Here is a 22,536-nt window from a genome sequence, read left to right on the forward strand (position 1 = left end):
GGAGGGAGAACAGGTGTATCATCCCCATTTTACAGATTTGGAAACTAAGGCACAGATAAGTTAAGTAACTTGCCCGAGGTCACACATCAAGCAAGTAGCCGAACTGGGTTTAGAACCCAAGTCCTGTGAATCCCAGGCCTGTGCTGCTTCCTTTCATTGCCATAGTCTGGTCTCACCAGTTTCTCATACATTCCAATTCATTGGAAGTGTGTGTGGACCTTGTCGTTCGCTTTCATCGCATGCCCCCACAAGCAAGCATTATACACCTCTATACACACAGTTGATGTTCAAGTGATTTTAGTGAATGAATTGATCGATATTAACATGGTGGAAAATGACACTCGGGCCATCCAGATGTCTGAGTGTTGATCACTGGTGACTGAAAGCAGCCCCTAGGGCCTTCTGGGGCCCTAGGACCTGTATATATGTATATATGTCTGTACATATTTATTACTCTATTTTACTTGTACATATCTATTCTATTTTGTTAGTGTGTTTGGTTTTGTTCTCTGTCTCCCCCTTTTAGACTGTGAGCCCACTGTTGGGTAGGGACTGTCTCTATATGTTGCCAACTTGGACTTCCCAAGCGCTTAGTACAGTGCTCTGCACATAGTAAGCGCTCAATAAATACGATTGATTGATTCTGGGGTAAGATCTATGCAGCCAACAGGTGCATCTGTGAGTGTCTGTCTGTCCAGCAGCCTGCCATTAAAGGCTGGAATGCGGTCTGCCTACCAGCATCAAAGCAATGCCCAGCACCTTATAGCCTCAAGGCAGGAGGGTCAGTTGAGAAGAGTAGATTTCAGGAATACACCCAAGCCTCTTTTGAATGTGGCAACCCAAACAGGGAGGGCAGAAGCACCCTTTAAAGGGGCAGATAGTAATGTAATGAGAAAGTGAGAGAGAGGGAGAGAGAGAGAGAGAGATGTCGGCTACTCATTGATCCTTTAGCCTATATCCATATGTAAGGATACAGCTTATGGACAATTGCATTACCTGTGAACCTAAAGGACAACTGTAGATCTGGATTTAAGTTAAATAGTTGGGGCAAAATTAAGGAGGCAACCCACCCACAATTTGTCTTAGTTGAGAGAAAAATTTCAGTGGAATATTAGCTTAAAAGGAAAAAGGAGATAAGGCTGTAAGCTCATTATGGTCCTAGAATGTGTTTATTGTTGTATTGTACTCTCCCAAGCACTTAGTACAGTGCCCTGCACACAGTAAGCACTCAATAAATACAATTGAGTGAAGGAATGAATCCTGGGGGGGGGGTTTAAAAAAGAGATGAGGAATACCATGAGCATGAATTGCCAAAACAAGAGTGTATTTAAAGATCCTTTCAGAGTTCAATTTGTATTTAGATTAGAGAAGAAGCATGACCTAGTGTTAGACCACAGGCCTGGGAGTCAGAAGGATCTGGATTCTAATTGTGGCTCCACCACTTGTCTGCTGTGTGACCTTGGGCAAGTCACTTCTCGTTGCCTGTTACCTCATCTGTAAAATGGACTGACTGTGAGACCCATCGGGGACATGGATTGAGTCCAATCTGATTAGCTTGTATCTACCTCAGTGCTCAGTACAGTGCCTGGTACATACTAAGCACTTAACACATACCATAAAAAAATACCAGGGATGTGATGGAATCAGAAGTTGACACCTAAAGTTTTTCTCAAAATCCAATATTTGACTTCCTGGGTGAGAGTTAAAGGCATTTCATGAAATGAAACAGCATTATAATTTTTTTTGTAAAGAATAATGGTGATATTAAAATGCTTACTATTTACCAAGTACTGTACTAAGCTCTGGGGTAAATACAGGTTGCTCACAGTCCCTGTCCCTTATGGGACAGGTGGAGTAACTTAGGCACACAGAAGTGAAGTGACTTGCTCTAGGTCAAACATGAAGCAAGTAGGAGAACTGGAATTAGAACCCAGGTCCTCCGATTCCCAGGCCATGCTCTCTCCACTAGGCCATGCTAGTATTTTGGCATACATTCAGTGAACGTTTTCTGGTAGAAATGGACACACAAATACTGTATTTTAGGGAGAGAACTTAGGGAGAGCCAGGGTGCGGAATAGTCGAGAGATAATCTTGAGATCAGTACAAGGGTAAGTGTTAGCAGTTAATGCCTAGGACTTTGGGTCAAGCCTGCCTATCCTCCTGCTGAAAGTTAGGGTCTCATGGAGAGGGTGTGTACTCAGTTCTCCTGCCGGCCCTGCCCCTGCCATTGGCAACCACTCGACCTGTAGCCTGTGGCTCATTCTCAGCAGGGAGACAAAGAATCGGAAGGTGTCAATGACTTCCATCTGTTCAGAGGTTTTTCTGGGGGCAAAAAGCAGCTGTGATTCTAGGTATGGTTGTGGGAATAGAAAGGTGCCAGAGCCTCAAAATGTGATTGAGGGACTCGGTGTGCTTTCGTAACAATTCAGCAATCAATTCATGGTATTTATTGGGTGCTAACTCTGTGCAGAGTCCGGTACTAAGTGCCTGAGCACCCCAGCACGACCTAGCTGAAAGAGCACTGTCCTGAAAGTCAGAGAACCTGGGTTCTTATCCCAGTTCTGCCACTTGCATGCTGTGTGACCTTGGTCAAGTCACTTAACTTCTCTGGGCCTCAGTTTCCTCAACTGTAAAATGGGGGATTCAATACCTGTTATTCCTCCTGCTTTGACTATGAGCCTCTTGTGGGGCAGGGACTGTCCAACCTGATTAATTTGTATCTACCTCGGGGCGGGGCGGGGGGGCGGGGGGGGGGAAGATACCAAGAAGGAGCAGCCAGAGAGGTATTCAGAGAGGAAGGAGATGAATCATCAGAGAAAACAAGATTGGCTGACAACAGCTATCTAGTTGCCTGAAACAGGGTGACTGTAGCCTGCCAGCCGTGACTGGTTCACCACTCTGGCCACTGCTTGAGCACTGATGTATGCTACGTCCCTCACTATTTCTGTTACCACTCCAGGACTTGGGACACCTCTTCCAATTTCTACCCCATTGGGATCCTGGAAGAGCTCCTGTTGGCTGTTTATCCCTCCCTGCCTTTACTCAATCAGTCATAGTTATTGAGCACTCACTGTGGGCAGAGCACTGTACTGAGCATTGGGAGAGTACAACATAACAGACACATTCCCCGCCCACAACGAGTTTACCGTGTAGAGGGCCTCAATGAGGAGACCCAGATGAAAGCCCAAGATCCTGAAGTGGTATCCATCCTGGTTTGAACCCAGAGAAGGTGATGTCTCCACTGGCGTGCTTAATTTGTCCTGGAAAAAGTGAGATTTTGTGGGAAGGTCACAGATGAAGCGTTTACCTGCGTCTTCCCTCCAATCAGCATTGCGGCCTAGAGGTGGTGTTCATGTCTCATCTGGAACTTGTCACTGTACCGCGCTGAAAGCTGACGTCACTCCTCTGTCCACCTACTTCCCCGCCCCACCCCTTGCCCCAAGCCATATCCTTAAGCCGTTTCCATTTATCGTTTTAGTTCCAGTTGAACACATGGCTCAAGTCTCCCTCCGGTCTGGGGAATCCACTCCCACTCCTGGAGAATCTGGGAGATCAAGTCAGTTTCTGTACTCCTTCCCCTTTCGTCAGGGTGGATGTTTGGTGGGGCCGGCTTCCAGTTGAGAATGGGTCCTCTGGGGGCAGTCAGACCTGCCCCCCGGACTCCTGGACCAGCCTTTGGCTAGGGCAGTTTGATTGGACCCTATGGTCTTAGCTGGAAACAGACCGGAATGGGATCCGAACAGGCTCCAGAGATGTCTGATTTGTTGTCTGGGTCAGTGCTTCTGGGTGACTTAAATGATTCTTTTAGCCTCTGATTTCTGAAGATGGTTTAAGGGACGCATGTTGGAAATGAATCAACAGTAGAGTTCCGTGTATAGGTTGGTCAAATAGAAGAGAAAACAGCAGGGTTCACGGTTTTGTGTTTTATCTGAGTGCGCTGGCGTCAGCAGGATCGATTACGTTTTTCCAGATGTTTCAGTATCCGCCCTCTGATTTTGTAGCTTGGGCATTGCTTTTAGTTTTCTAAAGTTTACAAAAGACAGGCAGGACCCTTTTATTTAGTTTTTCCGCTTTATTTCATTTTATTATTTATTGTTTACAATAATATCTTGAATAATAACAATGGCATTTCCTGCCCTACTAATCTGGCTCTTCTCCATGCTGCCTGTTTATTTTATTTTATTTTTTTGGCAGAAAAAGCCACGGAGCTCTCTTGTTTATTTCCTTGCATGTGTGCATGTAAGCGTCATTCATCATGTGATTTACAGCATCAGCTCAGCCCTTGAAACAGCTTTGGCTTGTTTCTTTACCTTTAGCTCAGAGGTTATTCATGGGCCTGCCCTTAGTTCTTTAGGCTTTTCAAAGTGCTTCACAGTCACTGTGAGTAGCTCATCTCCAAAAACAAGCCCATGAAACAGGCTAGAATTTTTTTTTCATCTTTCTAGGCCAAGGAGATCCAAGCCTCTATTTGAAAGAGATATATTTGGATTCTTATGAAACCCAAACAAAAGTGAATATAAAAGGGAGGCACAATGGATTCCATTTCTTTTAGACCCACTGCCTAATTTCCTTTAGACTCGCTCTTTTGGTTATTAGCCCTGAACATGTGGATTTGTCCTCATTTACATAATTAAATCAGTGTATTGGCAACACAGCAAGGCTTAGAGTGCACATTCCTAAATTTCTAACTCTGTCTGTATGTGATTGCGGGTTTAAAAGTAACCCAAACCACCTTCTTTCCCTCAGAGCTGTAATGCCTCCTAGCTGGTTCTGGCTCTTCAGAGATGGATGGGAAGACTGAGGGGCAGGCTATTCAAGTGGCATCTGTGACAAAACTTCAATCCAATCAAGAGAGCAGAGGATGCTGGCTGGGGGAAGATCAGACCCGGATATGGGATGTTTTAAAGATGGAGGAGGTAAGTCAACTTGAGGTAGTGTGGTTTATCTGTTGAGGTTCGCCCCTCTAATCTCACCATTCATCGGTCCATTGGTGAAGCTGGTGAAGTGTCAGAGCAGAGACATGTGATCTGGAGGAGAGAAGATGGAAAGTCAGTGGCTGTACTTACAAGGCTATGTGGCTTTGAGTAAACTCCTCAGCTCTCAGTTTCTCCATCTGGGAAATGTGGGGGGAAAGGATGATTGAGCTTTGTGTGAACATATAATACGTGGTGAGTTGGTAATGACTCGGAAATTATGGTATTTTACTGAGAAGGCGACACGGTTGTCCCAGTTCATGCCAGTTGGTTGTTGGCTATAGAAATCGTTTCCGTCCATGGTCAAAGCCAAGCCAAGAACAGGCCGAAGAAGATGCCTGTAAGGCACAATTTCCTGCCAGTGACTTTGCTTTCCCCTGGCTCTGCCTTGAGTTGGTTAGTGGCAACTTGGGAAGTGTACTGGCGTATGAGGTGGCAGAGGGTTGGGAATACCTTAAATAGGGTTGGGATACTGTGGAACAATTCCTGGCCCTGCGGTGGCCACCCAGCCCCTTTGTTTACTTGGAAATTGAGGAAAGGCATCTTTGGCCTAGTGGCTAGAGCACAGGCCTGGGCATCAGAAGGACTTGGGTTCTAATCCTGACTCTGCCACTTGCCTGCTGTTTGACCTTGGGCAAGTCATTTCACTTCTCTGTGCCTGTTACCTCAGCTGGAAAACGGGGATTAAGACTGTGAGCCCCATGTGGGACAGGCACTACGTCCAACCCGATTTGCTTGTATCCACCCCAGCACTTAGTACAGTGCCTGGCACACAGTAAGCGTTAAACGGTGCAATTACTGACATTAAATTAGGGTTCTCTGATGGACACGAAAAGGGAGCAATATCTTAAACCAAAAAAAAAATATTAGTGAGAGAAGATTAGACTAAGGTCCAGAGTATCTGAGGGCTGAAGATTTTTTTAATTGTCTGGTTAATGGAAACAGGGGTCTGCTAGGAATGTCCGTTAGGAGTGTCCCTCTTGTAAATTCCTTCAGGAACCTCAGTCAATCAATTAATAGTCTTTGTTGAGCTCCTACTTTGTGTCAGCATTGTACTATGCATTTGGGGGAGTACAGTGTACAGTGTGTGTGTGTGTGTGTGTGTGTGTGTGTGTGTGTGTGTGTGTAAAATGAGCCCTACTCTCAAGCAATGTACAGTCCAATGGGGGAGACAAATTTAAAATAATTTAAAGAGAGGAGGAAGAAGAGAATGTAAAGATGGATGTGATGCTTCTCCCATCTATAATTTAATTTTTTAATGTCTGATTCGCCCACTAGATTGTAAGTTCCTTGAGAGTAGGGATCATTACTACTCTATTTTATTAATGATGTGCATATAGCTATAATTCTCTTTATTCTGACACCTGTCTACATGTTTTGTTTTCTTGTCTGTCTCCCCCTTCTAGACTGTGAGCCTGTTGTTGGGTGGGGACCATCTCTATATGTTGCCTACTTGTACTTCCCAAGCGCTTAGTTCAGTGCTCTGCACACAGCAAGTGCTCAATAAATACGATTGAATGAACGAATGTCCATCTACACTGTTGCACTCTCCCAAGTGCTTAGTACAGTTTTCTTCACATATTAAGCACTCGGTAAATACCATTTATTGAAAATAAGTTTCTAAATAGTTGAGTACCTAATTGGGCTCCAAAGGGCTGATGGAGGCTTTGGAGAATATTGCTTCTTGGAGGAGGTGGAATTTCAGGAGAACTTTCAAGGTGGGGACAGTTGTGGTCTGGTGGATTTGAAGTGGGAGGAAGTTCCAGGCCAGAGGAGATGCCTGTGCAAGGAGTCAGAGGTGGGAGAGTTATGAATAAGGCATAATGAGAAGGTGAGCTTGGGAAGAGCAACGAATGTGAACTGGAGTGAAGTGGGAGAAGAAAGTTGATAGGTAAAAGGGGGAGAGCTGACGAAGTTCCTTAAGACCAATGGTCAGGAGTTTCTGTTTGTTGCAGAGAGGAAAGGAGACCCATTGGAGGTTTTTGAGGAAGAGAGACGTGCAGATGGCATTTAAAAAACCCCCAACAAAACCCTTCAGGCTGCAGACTGCTCTGGAAAGAAAGCAGCTAATGACACAGCCCTGGGCTTAGGTGCACCAGAACATCACATTCAGGATCAAGTTTTGAGGTCTGAAATGCACACCCTCCCACTGCCCTACCCCTGTGTGTCCCTCATAATAGCCCTCCAGCAGTTAGTGTTAGGAGTTAATGACCGGGAGGGGTGAAGGGGCTGGGCTGTAAAACCTTGCATCATTCTAACTGCTAATTCACTTTCCTCAGTTGACAGTCATTTGAATGAGAAGAGGCCAAACCCTTGGAGAGGATAAAATGAGACAGGATTGGTATGTGGAAGGCTTTCTCTTGAAAAAGCACTTGGACGTTAGCAGCCAATCCAACCTTCTTTGTTTGGCTCATGGTCTTGGAATGAACTGTTTTTCTGAGCTTGGCCGGCAAAGACAAAGCCTTCACTTCACCGTCCAGGAAAATGTTTCTGGGCCCAAATAGCAGTTGGAAGTGCACTTCATTTGTGGGGAGGAGAAAAGGGGGTTTCCTGAAAGTATGGCAGACATCTATACTGGAGAAGCAGTATAGTCTAGTGGGGAGAGCATGGGCCTAAGGGTCCTAATCCGGCCTCTGCCACTTGTCTGCTTTGTGACCTTGGGCTAATTACTTAACATCTCTATGCCTCCGTTTCCTCATCTCTAAATGGGGATTAAGAGTGTGAGCCCCATGTGGGACGTGGACTAGGTTCAACCTAATTAACTTGCATCTACCCTAGTGCTTACTACAGTGCCTGGCACATAGTATACATGTAATACCATCATTATTATTAGTACTAAGTGCTTAACGGATACCTAGAAATGGTGCGGGGTGGAGCGATAAGTGATTGAGGACAATATTGAATAATAATAATAATAATAATTATGGTATTTAAGCAATTGCTATGTGTCAGGCACGGGGTTCTAAGCTCTAGGGTAGGTAAGAGATAATCAGTTTAGACCCAATCCTAGCCCCATATGGGGTTCAAAGTTTGTCGGAAGGAGGGAGGCTTAATCCCCACTTTACAAATGAAGTAAATGAGGCTCAGAAAAGTTAAGTGACTTGCTCAAGGCCACACAGCAGACAAGCGACAGAGCTGGGATTAGACCCCAGGTCTTCTGACTCCGAGGTCCATGTCTTTTCCACTAGGCCATGCTACTTCCCTATTGAGTCTCCTTAATATCAAAAGCAGAGCTGCTGCTTCTGCCTACCTGGGATAGGCAGAGGCCCTCAGGGCACGTTAAGGGGGATGACCCGATGTCTGTGCAGTGGCACAGTTTAATTTATCCCTCGGGGTCCTGTACCAGCTCTTCAGTCCTGAGGCTAACCTAGAGGCCTTGCTAATAATACAATACATTACAGCTTTACTGGAATTTGGAGAAATTGACAACATATGTGGATATTAAAAAAGTAATGATAATAAACCACCTTCGGAAAAGGAACCCCCACTGGGGAAATTAGCTTTTCAGCTCTTGTTTGCTTTCACAGTTGCTGCAGGCTAATGTATTCCCTCCCAGGGCACTTGGTGGTTATGACAATAGCCTTAGGCAAGAGGCAGAGGAGTCATTCTTCTGCCCCACTTCTACTATGGCCCCGTTTACTGTTCTCAGCATCCCCACTGTGGCTCCCACTACTCTTCTCCTCTGGGCTGGTCCAGGCCAGGGTCAGTGACGGGGATGCCAGCTCAGTGAGTGGAGGGGAAGGGGGTGATGGGAGGGAGGTTGTTCTGGCCCGGAGCCCGGAGATACAGTCCCGACCATGTCAGAGGATTAGTTAGGCTCAGCACTGCTTCCTCGTTGTCGTGTAAAGATGTTTAAACATTTTGAATAGAAATGTTCGTGTTCAAGTGGAAATTTGAGATAATCCAAAGTAGAAATGCAAAGCATCTGGAGCGCTAAATACTGAGGCACTGCGAGCAGAAAGTTCTAGAAACACAGTTGCTAGCGAGAGCAGGAGAAGGGAGAGTTTCCAACCTGGGAAGATGCAAGATTGGAAGGAGCAGATGTATTTCTGGGAATGCCTGGAAGGAACTGAGATTTAGGATTCAGGAAGGCCCCGGGCTGGTCAGGAAATAGTCAAAGATAATATAATGGAGACAGTCAGATCGTAATAGAGTGTAAGTATTACACTATTAATTTCTTTACATAGAGTCTAAAGTAGCAGCATCTGCAACCATATGGTCTTATTTTCCTACCCTTGCCAGGGCTACTCCAAGACAGTGGGGTCAGCCCAGGCCTGTTGTTTCCATGAAACTTACTGACTCATTGTAGTGACCTCCAGTTCTGACTCTTCCCCTTCCTTCTCCTTGTCCTCCTCTTTTTCTGCTCATCACCTTCTTCTCCCCTTCGTCTACTACAAGTGAGCTGGAGGGCAACTCCCACCTTCACTACCAGTGCACTGTGGGAGTTTAACAACTCTCCCTTTCAGGAAATGCTTTCCTTATTTGTAACCTCAATCTTTCCTACCCATTTCCTCTTATTTCAGCTTCAGAGAAGATGGAAAATGGGTGGTCAGCATTTTTTGCATAGTTCCTATATATATTTACCCGTATGAGAAGCAGCGTGGCTCAGTGGACTTGCCTGTTCCAGTTTGGCCAGCTGGACCTTTACTCTAAATGGTGAAGGTTTCTGACCGAAGAACAATGTGGAGTGAAGAGTGCCAGCAGAAATCCTGGAATGGCTCGCCCGTCTGAGCAGAAAAGACCTCATTGGGTTCCAGGGAATTGTCTTCGGGTCATGGCCCGAGAGCCCAGTACTTGCAGCGGTCCGGTCACTGCGGTCATAAATAGGTCCTGAACATTTCTGCCGGCACTATGCATTATATTGCAGTCCTGCCTCCCCACTGGTTGTATTCTGTACTTTGGCAGGAGTATGACTGACAAGAATAAGAAGGTGCATCATCAACAGCTCTCCCAGTCAGGCAATTTGAGTCCTCAAATCTGTCCCTCCACACAGCTCACGGTTCTGAAATCTCAGGACTGAGGCGCATCCGTTGTTTCTGATGAAGATCCCTTCAGCTGTTACCTGCAGGTTTCGTTTTCTAATCGTTTCATTACTTTTGTTGCTTTCCTTTGGCCTTGAACCAGAATTTCCACATCTCTCCAAAGTTAGGCAGTGAAAGTAGACACAGAAATGAAGTTAGGGAATGCCTGTTGAGTATATTAGGATTATTTTCCAATTTCCTTGAGGTCTATTCCCATTTATACATCTCAGTTTATGCTCTCAAAGACAGCACTAAATTGCTGACTCCCACAGGGTCCACTATGATTTCTGTATTTTTTTTTTTAATGGTATTTGTTAAGGTCTTCAGTAAGCCCTTAAATACCATTAAAAAAGGTAGTGCCAGGCACTGTACTAAGTGCTGGGGTAGACACAAGCTAATCAGGTTGGGCACAGTCCATGTCCCACGGAGAGCTCAGTATCTCCATTTTACTGATGAGGTAACTGAAGCAAGAGAAGTTAAGTGACTTGCCCAAGGTCACACAATAGACAAGTGGCAGACCCGGTATTAGAACTGAGGTCCTTCTGACTCCCAAGTCCGAGCTCTATCCATTAGGTCATACTGCTTCTCAACTGTATTTTAGAGTTACTCTTGTTTTGTTTTCCTCTGAAGTTTACTATTCTGCATTTGTCTCTGAGGAATCTCACTCTTTCTGGCACGGAATTAAGTCCTTGACTCTGGTTTATAAAAGCAATAATTGTTATTGCTTGTATTTATAAAGTGCTCCAGATATCTCAAGGTGCTTGGTAGTTATTATGCACATTAGTTATACAATAAAGTTACTACTTTGTTTCTTTGATATCCTCTTCTTTTGCTCTGGGGATAAATATTTGTATTTTCATATGAGTTTTTCATAGTTTCGCTGAGCCTGGGCAGCTTCTTAATTGGTTGTACAACAGGAAGTTAGCTCTCTAAAGTATTTTGAATTTGAATATTTGACTCCTTAGAGGTTCTAAAAGAACATTAAGGGTTTTTTTTTCAGGCCCGGAACTATTAAACTTAGAAATCTTGAAAAATTCAAGGACCCCAGAAAAGCTTAAATTATTCCCTGAAAGCCTCTTAAGTTTTATAAAAACTTTAAAAATCAAGTCATAGCAGTGACATTCATTATTTCTGTCAGGCTTGCCATCCAAGGAACTCAAAGCACTTGGCAGCCAGTAACTCTGCCATACACATTAACACCTTCCCCAAAATCTAAAATAAATTATCAGGAAATGAATTTAAAAAAAAATGAGAACTAGGCTTCTTAAAACTGTTGATGCTCCCTTGTATTGGTCAGAATATCTCTGGGACTAGTAATAAATGGAAAGGTTAGTGAAATTTTTTTTGAACCTATAAGTATTTGTATAGGTCTAAATAGTTTTTTAAATTTTAATTTGTCAGACTACATTGGTCAGTGGGCCTTACACTACATCTAATCTAAGGCCGGTGTTGAGAATTCTTCGGAGAGGAAAACTGAGAGGTGGAGACATTAAATGGCCAACATGCCCCAAGTTATCCAGTAATTTAGAAGCAGCATGGTCTAGTGATTAGGACATGGGCTTAGGAGTTAGAAGATCCTGGGTTCTAATCCCAGCTCCACCAATTGTCTTCTTTGTGACCTTGGGAAAGTCACTTCACTTCTCTGTGCCTCAGTTACCTCAGTGGTAAAATGGGGATTGAGACTGTGAGCCCTACGTGGCATAGGGATTGCATCCAACCCGATTTGCTTGTATCTACCCCAGTGCGTAGTATAGTGCCTGGCACATAGCGCTGAACAAATACCATTGTTGTTATTATTATTATTATTATTATTGAAATAGAATCAACATTAAATTCCCCATCCATTGTGAGTTTTTCAGAGTTCCACAGGGTCTGAACAGCTTCTCCTTAACTGGTAACACAACGGGAAGTTAGCTGTTGGGGGTGGCAGGAACCCATATGAAGAAAATAAATGACCTGCACTCCACAGGGCTCTGGATAACCCTAAGAAGGTCTTGAAGCTGGAACTTCAGGATATTGTCTTCCTTCCCTGCTGTTTCATTTCTCTTGGTTTATTATCTAGCAGTGCTTCAGACCATGAGACTTTTGTTCCTGGCTCACTCCTGTGCACACTCCCCCTCCCCCCATCCCCAGTGTGACCTTTTGTCATATATATAGAATCCTATTCTCTGAAGGAGATCATAGCAGACCTTACCATGAATACAAGTTAACCACCGAAAGGCACAGCTGGGGCATATCAGAGAGATGCAGCTACATTGATGTTTGGAGTTATTTACAGGGACATATGCTTAGAGTTATACACAGAGGATGGAAATGGAATGTATACTGCGAGAGCAAGTAGTTGACAGAGTTCCAGAGGAGAGGGCAGAAGAGGTTTTCTTAGAGAACTCATACCCTAGGTAGCCAAGTACAGTCCTTTATAACTAATAATAATAATAATAATTATGGTATTAAGCTCTTACTATGTGCCAAACACTGTTCTAAGCACTGGGTTAGATAATAAGGTAATCAGGTTGTCCCACATTGGTCACCTCTGATCTTTATTCCCTAAGTTGTGCTGTAGGTATCACAGCCACTACCAGGGTGGCAGCTCTGAAGGGGCAAAAAGAACCATTAATCTTGCCCCAACAACTTTTTGATGGCTTCTGCTAGCCCTCTCTGTCTCTGGGGGCGGATGGGCTGGAAGTAGAGGCAAGATGGTGCCTCTTCTTATTTAGCCCCTGCCATTAGGCTGCCTATCCTGGCTGAGCCCCCCAACCCAGTAGCATTTCCCTTATCCCTATTATGCATTGGGACAGGATCAGAGGCTCCTGTCTCCCACTACCCAGCAAAGAGTCAGGATGGCAAAGCAGTCTAAGGTGCTGTTTTCAGGTCACAGTCTCCCCTGGAGGCCTGAGATCCTATCTCTTGTCTGACACCTTGTATCATAAATTATTTATTTATATTAAAATCTGCCCCTCTAGACTGAAAGCTCGTGTTTACCAACTCTGTTGTTTAGGACTTCCCTGAGCATTCAATAAGTTGCTCTGCAAACGGTGAGTGCTCAGTAAATACCATTGATTGATTTAGCTCTGCAGTTCTGTAAAGAAAGTGGTTTTGTCAGCAGGAACTACTTCAGTGACTGGTAGTTTAATCACCACCTTGTATTGATCAAGATGGCCTGGGAAATCTAGGGCTGGGATGGCTGCTGCATTCCTAAACTCTGAGACGGTTCAACCAGACCTGGACAGACTCTGATTTCTGATCAGTCCAAGTCAATCCCATACATTCCCATCTTACGCACTTTCAGTGTCTCAGATAGCATGAAAATACCTAAAAGCCATCAGACAGTTGGGAGATTCTAGGAAGTTTAACACAAAACTCACTACAGGATCAACTCTTAAAATAAACTGCAGCGTGACAGTGTTTGAATTACAGTGGACTCGATGAGGAAATGCAGGTTGTCTCGTTCTCTGAAGAAGTTCCAATATTCTATCATTTGATTGCTCCCAGAAACACCTAGGGGCTTGAGAGTCAATTCGTATCACATTTGTTGAATAAGGATGTGGAAAATATTTTTCAAATGCAGCACGCAGGTCTGTCCTATGACTGACAGGATGACCGTTATTTGGGATTGATACTGGGAGGAAGAGAGGGCAATTGTGGGGCCACCACTTATTCAGAAAGAAGAAAAGTCGAGCATCCTCCAGCCTGAGAAAAAATGGATTAACAAGCCTCCTTTCAGCAGCAGTGCCCAAAAGCAAAATGGAATCCGCGATCACATGTCATCATTGTTCAGCTGAAATCAAGCTCGCTGGTGAAAATAAAGGGTAAAAGCTTTTACTTGCCTATGGCACAGTTACAGCCAAGGAGGTTTGTCGGCATTCCCTCCAAGGAATGCATGTCCTATTGGATTGACTCTGGGGAGTGCCCCCTGGAAAATCTAATTGTTTCTGCACTCCAGGCCTTCCCGGGTGCCTGGTGCAAGATTCCATTCCATCCTGGTTGGCCAGACGGGATGGGGGTGGGAAAGGTTAGTTCTGCTCATCTTAGTGCCTTCCATGAAGACAAGGAAAAACTGAAGCCAAATTAAAGCCCTTAGGAGGCACTTCTTTTTCAATTCCCCTATTCCCCCTCGACTCAACAGCTGAGTAATTATATTTTTCAGGGGCTGACCTCCTTCCAGAGTGAAATACTTCCCCTTTGGATCATCTGATTGAGGGTTCTTTAGATCTGTGCACTCACCTCTCACCCACCTATGTCCGGGAGATTTTCTCAGGAACCCCAGTGTGTAAAGAGGGGCCAATAACATGTCAGTGATTTCAGTCATTGTAGCCACTTAGCTCCGGGATTGGGCTAGGGGGAGGCACTTTCGTTTTATTCATTTAGTTCTTGTAGGGCACCCATTGCTTTTGTTCCTGGGCATTTGAATGTAATAAAAGCAGCTTGTTCCCAATAATACAGGGGAGAGATTATCCACCCAGCCCTCAGGCTGACTTAAAATGTGCCTTGCCTCCCACTCTGAATGTCAGTTTCCTAGGAGTTGACCCAGCAAGGGAATTCCAAAGATGAAGACACAATATGGAACTTATGCTGTATCCAGATCCTGAGACTCCAAGAGGGCAAAGGTGATTTCTCAAGGAAACTAGGGTTTCTGGCCAAGGGACAACTTTGCAAGAGCCCCAAGTCAGGGGAGCTCCCCTCCTGCCAATCCCTAGAGATCTACGTTTTCCTGAGGAGGCAGGTCTCGTTTTACGTCCCAAGCACTTAGCCCAGTGCACTGCACCCATAAGGCACACAATCCATCAATCAGTCAATAGCATTTATTGAACACTTGCTATGGGCTATGCACTCTACTAAATCTCATTGCCTCTATTTGTTGTAAAGTACCATTTGGGCTCCCGGAGACTTGGGATCAGGGTATAAATCAATCAGTTGTATTTATTGAGCACTTGTGCAAATACAATATAACAGCTAGTAAACACATTCCCTGCCCACAACAAGCTCACAGTCTTGAGGGATGAGCTTACAGTCTATTCTCTAAGGCAAAGGAGAATATTTGTCTTCTCCCTTGGCATATGTCATGCTCAAATTTCATGTTTATCATTGGTCCTCTTTGCAGAGGCAAGTCACTTATCTGCTTTCGGCCTTAGTTACGTCATCCGAGAAATGCATCTTGTTGACTGAACGAGGAGGGACTGTGAGGAATACAAGTGACTTTAAAAGACTTTGAAGTACATCAGGTCATACTTAAAATGCTGCATCATCCCCAGTTCGTTTGTTGGGTTATTTTCATGTCTGTCTGGCATTGTAAATCTTTACATCTCAGAAGGCTTCTGATGGTTCAGCTCTTTGTACTCTTCACTGTCTATTTTTTTTACTGTGAGCAGAAGTTTTAAACATGAAAGCTAAAATGCTTAATGGTTGCTGAGTAACCGAGACAGATTGGGCATTGTGGGTGAGCAGATTATAATTATTTTATTATTGTTTATAATGCATCCTACCTACCTCACAGGGACCTTGTGGAGATTGCCAGATTTCGGAAAGCACCTTCAGCTCTTCAGAGAAAAGCTGCTAAGTAATGGCAAAATAATCTTTCCAAATTAGCCTCACTCACTCTTTCTGGTAAAATGCTTAGGGCTGTTCAGTGTTCCACACCCTTTGGGTGTAGAGTGAATACTTCTCTCCGGATTGATTGACTTTTGTCTTCATAGTTGACCTTAAGATAAAGCAATAAGGTGATTGTCAGGGGCTTCTCACCCAAATATTAGGAGGCTTCTATGCATTTGGTTCACTGAAGTGCTGTCATTGATTGCTGGTTTGGACTGGTTTTACCTCCTTTCCCACATTCACTTTGCTTCATTTTGAGTGGTAGATTTTGGGAAGGAGTTGGGTTCCTTGTCTGCTGGTGAGTGAGAAAGGAAGGCAGGTAAGGAAACCTCATTCATTATTCCCTTTCCTTGGTGTATGGAGAAGTTGGAGGGCAGTTTAGTGGACAGACATCAAGGAGCTTGCACAAGGTGTTTGAACCTATATACTGGACACGTGGGCCTTGGGGAGCTAGGAGGAAGTCCAAGGCTGATCTGGGAATGATCCCAGGTACCTTCATTCAAGCAGAAAAGAATCTTAAGCCCCCAAACTGGCCCACTTGCTGCAGTTGGGGGTGGGGGGCGGGTCTTTACCCCAGAGTCATCTGGACCTCTGTGGACCTCCTGGGGCTCACCTTAATCCAGTCCCCCTCCCCTACCACACCCTAGGAGACTCCAGGATAGTCTGGGGTGCCAGCTCGGAATTCTTTTAGTCTGGACCACTTGACTGAGATCCCATGAGACTGGGAGGGCCTGTGGTGAAAGATTAAGAGGGTGGAAGCCAGGTGACCATGTTTCCTTCATTGCCGCCCCCACAGCGTGGAATCAAAGTTGGCCATTGACAGCTTCTGAGAAGATGAAGAGGAAAAGGAAATTGTAGTTCAGAAATACAGAAGGGAAGACGTTAAGGAACAGTGTCTCAAAAAAAAGAAAGCACAGCTGTAAGCTGGGCAGGTGGGTGCGAAAGGGAGGAAGGCTTGAGGACTCTCAGTGAGGGTTTTTTCCAGCCCTTTGCAATTGGAAAAAGCTTTTGGAAGACTTTCAAGAGGAGAGGTGATGAGACTCAGTAACTACAGAACAGCACAATGTTATAAGGTTTGAGTTCTAATTCCAAACCTATCTTAAGGACGTGATGACTAGACTCTCCCTTGTTTTGAAGGGATGGACATTTAGGTTCATGGGATTGAGTGGGAAGAAGGGATTATAAACCAGAATAGGATGGTGACATAATTGTATTTACTCACCTGCCTTATACAGTTCTGAAGAGATTTATTCACATTCCTTTCAAAACAGGGAAAATGGAACTCAGAATCCAGTGTTAGGTTAACCTTCTTAGCTTCTTTAGGCTTCACATTTGTAATCCCCAAAATGGGTTTAAAATAAAGGATTGCTGAACCTTTTTCATGGAAATGGTGCAGTAGGAATGTAGAGGATAAATATTAGAAAGAGCCTTAGTAACCTAATTATGAAATATGAATAATATAATAATATGAATCTTACACTGTGGGACACGGACTATGTCTGACCAGATTATCTTGTATCTACTCCAGAGTTTAGCACAGTGCTTGGCCCTTAGTAAGCATGTAACAAATACAGTAATAATAATCATAATAATAATAATAAAGACATTTCCATAGCTCAGTGGAAAAAGCACGGGCTTTGGAGTCAGAGGTCATGGGTTCAAATCCTGGCTCCGCCAACTGTCAGCTGTGTGACTTTGAGCAAGTCACTTAACTTTTCTGTGCCTCAGTTACCTCATCTGTTAAATGGGGATTAAAACTGTGAGCCCCCCGTGGGACAACCTGATCACCTTGTAACCTCCCCAGCACTTAGAACAGTGCTTTGCACATAGTAAGGGCTTAACAAATACCATCATTATTATTTAAATAATCACAAGGTTCCCTTTCTTGCCTTTCATCCATCGATGAATAATATTCCAAATTCAGCAATATTAGAAAATTGCACACCACCAACAAAGTACAATCAAAAGGCAATTCATCTGACTCCTCTACCACCTGATTATTGTACTATATTGTAACGTATTGAGAATTCAGGATTTTTGTGCTTAATAGGCTCCAACTATGAAAACTCAGGAACTGATTTAAAATAGTTTTGGAGCAAAAGGAGTACTGAAGCTCTGGAAAGAGACCTAAAGATTTCAGCTGGTTGCAGAATACGAGCTCAATGTGAGCTGGGCCATGGGAATAAAAGCTGCTGCTGTTTGCTCTTGGACTCTCTCCTCTGTGGCTGAGCAAAGCAACCAGTAACCGCTGCCTTCCTTCCCGCCACCCAGGGCCCCTGTTCCTGACATGCCCCGTGCCCACAGAGCCATGGGATTTTAAGCTGTAACTGAGCGACAATCATGATGCCTCCACAGAAACTCTCTCTGACTCCCCACCGGAGTGATCCCATCCATTCTGGCCTGCTTTCCTCTACCCCTGAATAGAGAAAAGCAGCTCACAGCATGAGACTTCCCCAAAACCTTTGTGTTTGCTGTGTGCTTTGGACTCTGAGCCGCGGGAGACCTGAAATTCTGAGTCCATTAAGCCACAGCACCATACAGATTTTGGTATTATTTGGTCTCTTTATCCTTGCCTTTAATGCTTTTAGGTGTTTTATTTTTTTCATCACTCCTGAATATAAGCCCCCACTTATATTCTTTTATTCTTGAATTGTGAGCCTCTTGAGAGTGAGCAGCCGTGTCTAATTCCCACCTATGTATTCTTTCCCGGCATATAATAAATGCTTAATAATAATTCCTGCCTCTGACCTGGAACACGCTTCCTCCTCAAATCTGAAAGACAACAACTCTCCCCCCACTTCAAAACCTTACTGAAAGCACATCTCCTCCAAGAGACTTTCCCAGACTAAGCCCCACTTTTCCTCCTATTCCACTCCCTTCTACATCCCTGTGACTTGCTCCCTTTGCTCTTCCCCCAGCCCCACAGCACTTAGGTTATATGTCTCTAATTTTATTTATTTGTATTGATGTCTGTCTCATCCCAAATGTGAGCTCCTTGTGGGCAGGGAATGTGAATGTTTATTATATTGTACTTTCCTTTCCCAAGAGCTTAGTACTGTGCTGTGAACATAGTACATAAGTACGATTGAATGAATTAATAAATACTGGTACTTCAAATAATAATAATGATGGCATTTATTAAGCACTTAATATGTGCAAAGCACTGTTCTAAGCGCTGGGGAGGTTACAAGGTGATCAGGTTGTCCCACGGGGGGCTCACAGTCTTAATTCCCATTTTACAGATGAGGTAACTGAGGCACAGAGAAGTTAAGTGACTTGCCCAAAGTCACACAGCTGACAATTGGCAGAGCTGGGATTTGAACCCCTGACCTCTGACTCCAAAGCCCATGCTCTTTCCACTAAGCCATGCTGCTTCTCACTTCTATTAATGCTACCTCTAGAAAAGTGCCTTTTAAACACTTGGATCTCTCCAGAGCTGAAGTGCTTGTATCAAGTCTTGACTTAGACCCTGGAAACCATCATTTATGATCTGCCAATCACTGGGAAGAGGAAACCAATAACTGTGACTAAAGTCAGCAGGGAACAGAAAACATTCTGGAGCTGCTTTACTTTACATGAGAGTGTGGAATTTAGCATCCTTTAGAAGGGTCTCAAATTAATTAATTATGATATCATTAAGCATTTACTCCAATCCAAACAGTACTGCTAGGGTAGATCCAAGACTTAACTAGTTATATCACCAGATAGAAGGGACCAGGAGTACATAAACTAGTCTCTCTCCCAGTTAGATTGAGTCCCATGTAGGACAGCGACTGTGTCCAACCTGATTAACTTCTATCCATCCTAGGGTTTAGTATCATGCATGGCACATAGTAAGGGTGTAACAAATTCATTCATTCATTTAATCATATTTATTGAGCGCTTTATGCAGAGTGCTCAGTGCTTGGAAAGTACAATTCAGCAATAGAGACAATCTCTGCCCACAGCAGGCTTACAGTCTGGGGCTGGTGTGGGGGGGACAGACATCAAAACAGTAAACGGGTATCAATATAAATAAATAGAATTATATATACTTAAGTTCTGTGGTGCAGAGCGGGGATAGCAAAGGGAGTGAGTCGAGGTGACGTGGAATGGAGGGGAAGCTGAGGAAAAGGGGGAAATACTACCGTAATTGTTGTTATTATTTAATTGCCCTTTAGTCTGTCGCTTACCCCAGTAGTTGGGTCCTAGGGTTCCTTAAACCACCTTCCTGGAATCTGGAGTGTTTCTGGAACTTCTTAGGAGCTAGAATTCTGTGGGTCTAGACTAGGATGGACCCAAAGTCTCATCTAGTTTGCCACCTCTGGTAAGTCCTCTAGAACCACATATAAAAAAACCCTGAAAGCATGCGCTTTGGGAGATTGCATCAGCGTAGCGAAGAACCACCTTTTTGGAACCCAGTTTAGAATAGCACATCCTCATGCTTGAATAGGCGCTCATCATCAATAGCATTATTTTCAGATATGGAGCACTGTATATGCATTTTTAATAACTTACCAACCAAAATTGTTCACCAGCAAGCAGTAAATCCCAAATAAGAAACACACTAACTGCAATGCTAATAATGAAGGTATCAAGGCCCAGAGAGGAGCTCTATTTCGTTATTGTACTGTGGATCAAATAAGGTTTATTCATGAGATTTCTCCTCACGATCCCTTCAGAAAAAAACATCTTCAGGTGTAAGTCTGTTCCATTACCTGCCCGTGTGGACGGAATTGCGGCAAATGATTTCATTTTAGGCCTTCCCCTAACAACTCGAAGTTTAGATGAGCAGAGCTCAGGATGACTGAAGTTGAAGAAACTGATCCTGCTGAAAATGTAGCAATAACTACCTCCATGGAGCTCAGAGGATCTTCCATCATTAATAAAGGATCCTAGATGACACTCCTCCTGACACTGGAGAAGAGATCAGATAGGCCCATGCAAACCATTACTGCTTAAAAGCAACTAAGAATGAGTCTTGTTCCTGGGCTGGGCAGTCCAGCAACATACATTAATCTGTGTAATCGGTGTTTCCTTCAGACCTGAAGGATGATGAGACAGGATTTACAGGGGTGTTGTAAAGATTAGAGAGCTTGTTTTTCTAGAGCATTTTATCCTTGAGGAAAGAGTCGAGTTATACATAGATGTTATTTTTTTTTTATAATTATCTGTTATTTCCCCTGCTTCCAAAAGGGTTTTAAGGGAATTTCAGAATAGATGAAAATTCCAATCACAAATGAACTAGACTGTAAGTTCCTTGAGGGCACTCTGTTTTATTAATGATGTGCATATAGCTATAATTCTATTTATTCTGATGATTTTGACCCGTCTGCATGTTTTGTTGTCTGTCTCCCTGTTCTAAACTGTGAGCCTGTTGTTGGGTAGGGACCGTCTCTATGTGTTGCCGACTCGTACTTCCCAAGCGCTTAGTACAGTGCTGTGCACACAGTAAGTGCTCAATAAATACAATTGAATGAATGAAATGTTTAGCAAATGATCAGTCACAGCTACATTTCAAAACTCTTCTCAGTTTTCATGTAGTTGGGAAGTTGAAAAGAGTAGGTTGATGCAGGGAACAAGTTTGTTCCCCTGACTTGTGGTGTGGTAGAGGAATCCTGAAAGATCACTTAATTTTGCTTTTGCCACACATAGTTGTCATTTTTACCCTCCCTGGAGACATTATTTTTAGCCTCCCAACTGGTTTGTCTCCCTATTTTATACAGGATCTGGGCCTCATTGTTAATTGATATTGATTACATAGCCTTGGTCTAGCCTCCTTATGGAACCTAGAGAAAACTTGTTCCCAGTCTTCAAATTTGCTTAAAACAGTACTTGGCACGTAGTAAGTGCTTAACAAATATCATAGAAAAAAATTCCCTCTATTTCCAAGTCACTGGAATGGCTAGGACTTCCACATCGATTACATGAAATTGAGTGGGATTTTAGATTAAGATAATGTGTGCCCTCTCGCTCAAAGTTTATTTGATGGTCTCTGTCCCCACAACTACCACCCATCCAAAAGCAAGAGGGTTGGGTTTTGATATGAAAACGGGAGTTAGGTTCACAGAAATGAGGCCTCTGGATTTGGTTGAAGAATATTTTCCCTATATATGTTGCTGGTTCAGGGGAAGTGGTTAGAGCAACTCTTTGCTGGCTTCCAGCTCAAAGCGAAACATTTCTGCCACTCTTTATGGTTATTGAAGCCAGGTGTATACTAATGAATGGAGGGAGCCCCATGAAATCTCTGGAATGTATTCTGGGAGTCAAAAAGAACAGTCTTTTTTAGTTTTTCTTTGATGGACAGGGCTTTTTCTACTCCTTCATTTACTTTTGCCATGTACTCATGGGGAGAATGGAGCCAGAAGCCGTAATTTCGTTCCCATAATATATTTATTACAAAGGAAAAATGCATTTACCCTTTTTGTATGGTTATTATTGATTGCATTTCAGCAAGTTTAAAGCCTACTTTAAAGGGTTACATGATTTAGAAAGGTTAGGCATTCAAGGGTTTTGACGCCAAGATCAAGGTTCATATTAGAGAGCATTTTTGAACTCTGGTAAACTCTAAGCATTACTTATATCAATTTTTTTTAACTAAATAAAACTGAAGCTGGAATAAATTCTCATCCTTGGTCTTATCAGCAGATATTTCCGTTATATGAAAATGATCTATTGAGCCTATTTCCCTCGGGATTGGCTTTCTGTTGCCAACATTTTTGCCACTGTATCCCAATAGTACAGAAAATGCAACAGATGGTGGCTAAGCGTTTCACAACCTGGAAAGCCAACACCAGCACACTTTCCACCCTCTCTGTCAGCTCTGGCCCGTTGCTTTCTTGCATTTTTTTTCCATCAGCCAATCACCAGATGGGCTGGGTGTTTTCATTTGCCCCAGGGGGTATTACTGGATAGTAAGAAGATGTCCTGGATATGCCAGGGACAGGGTAGGATCCTGACTCGGACTCCAAAGT

At 43.7% G+C, this 22,536-nt stretch overlaps 1 protein-coding gene across 2 annotated transcripts in view; it reads left to right on the plus strand.

Annotated features, from left to right (window-relative positions):
- Positions 1-22,536, plus strand: part of RGL1 (ral guanine nucleotide dissociation stimulator like 1) — a 151,843-nt gene that overhangs the window by 26,045 nt on the left and 103,262 nt on the right. For both annotated transcript variants that reach the window (XM_038757773.1, XM_038757775.1), the window contains exon 2: positions 4,747-4,916. In XM_038757773.1, coding sequence (XP_038613701.1) covers positions 4,785-4,916 — 132 coding nt within the window. In that variant the 5' untranslated portion in view covers positions 4,747-4,784. The remainder of the gene's footprint in view (positions 1-4,746; positions 4,917-22,536) is intronic.

This window comes from Tachyglossus aculeatus, chromosome 16, assembly GCF_015852505.1.
Source record: "Tachyglossus aculeatus isolate mTacAcu1 chromosome 16, mTacAcu1.pri, whole genome shotgun sequence".
Lineage (NCBI taxonomy): Eukaryota > Metazoa > Chordata > Mammalia > Monotremata > Tachyglossidae > Tachyglossus > Tachyglossus aculeatus.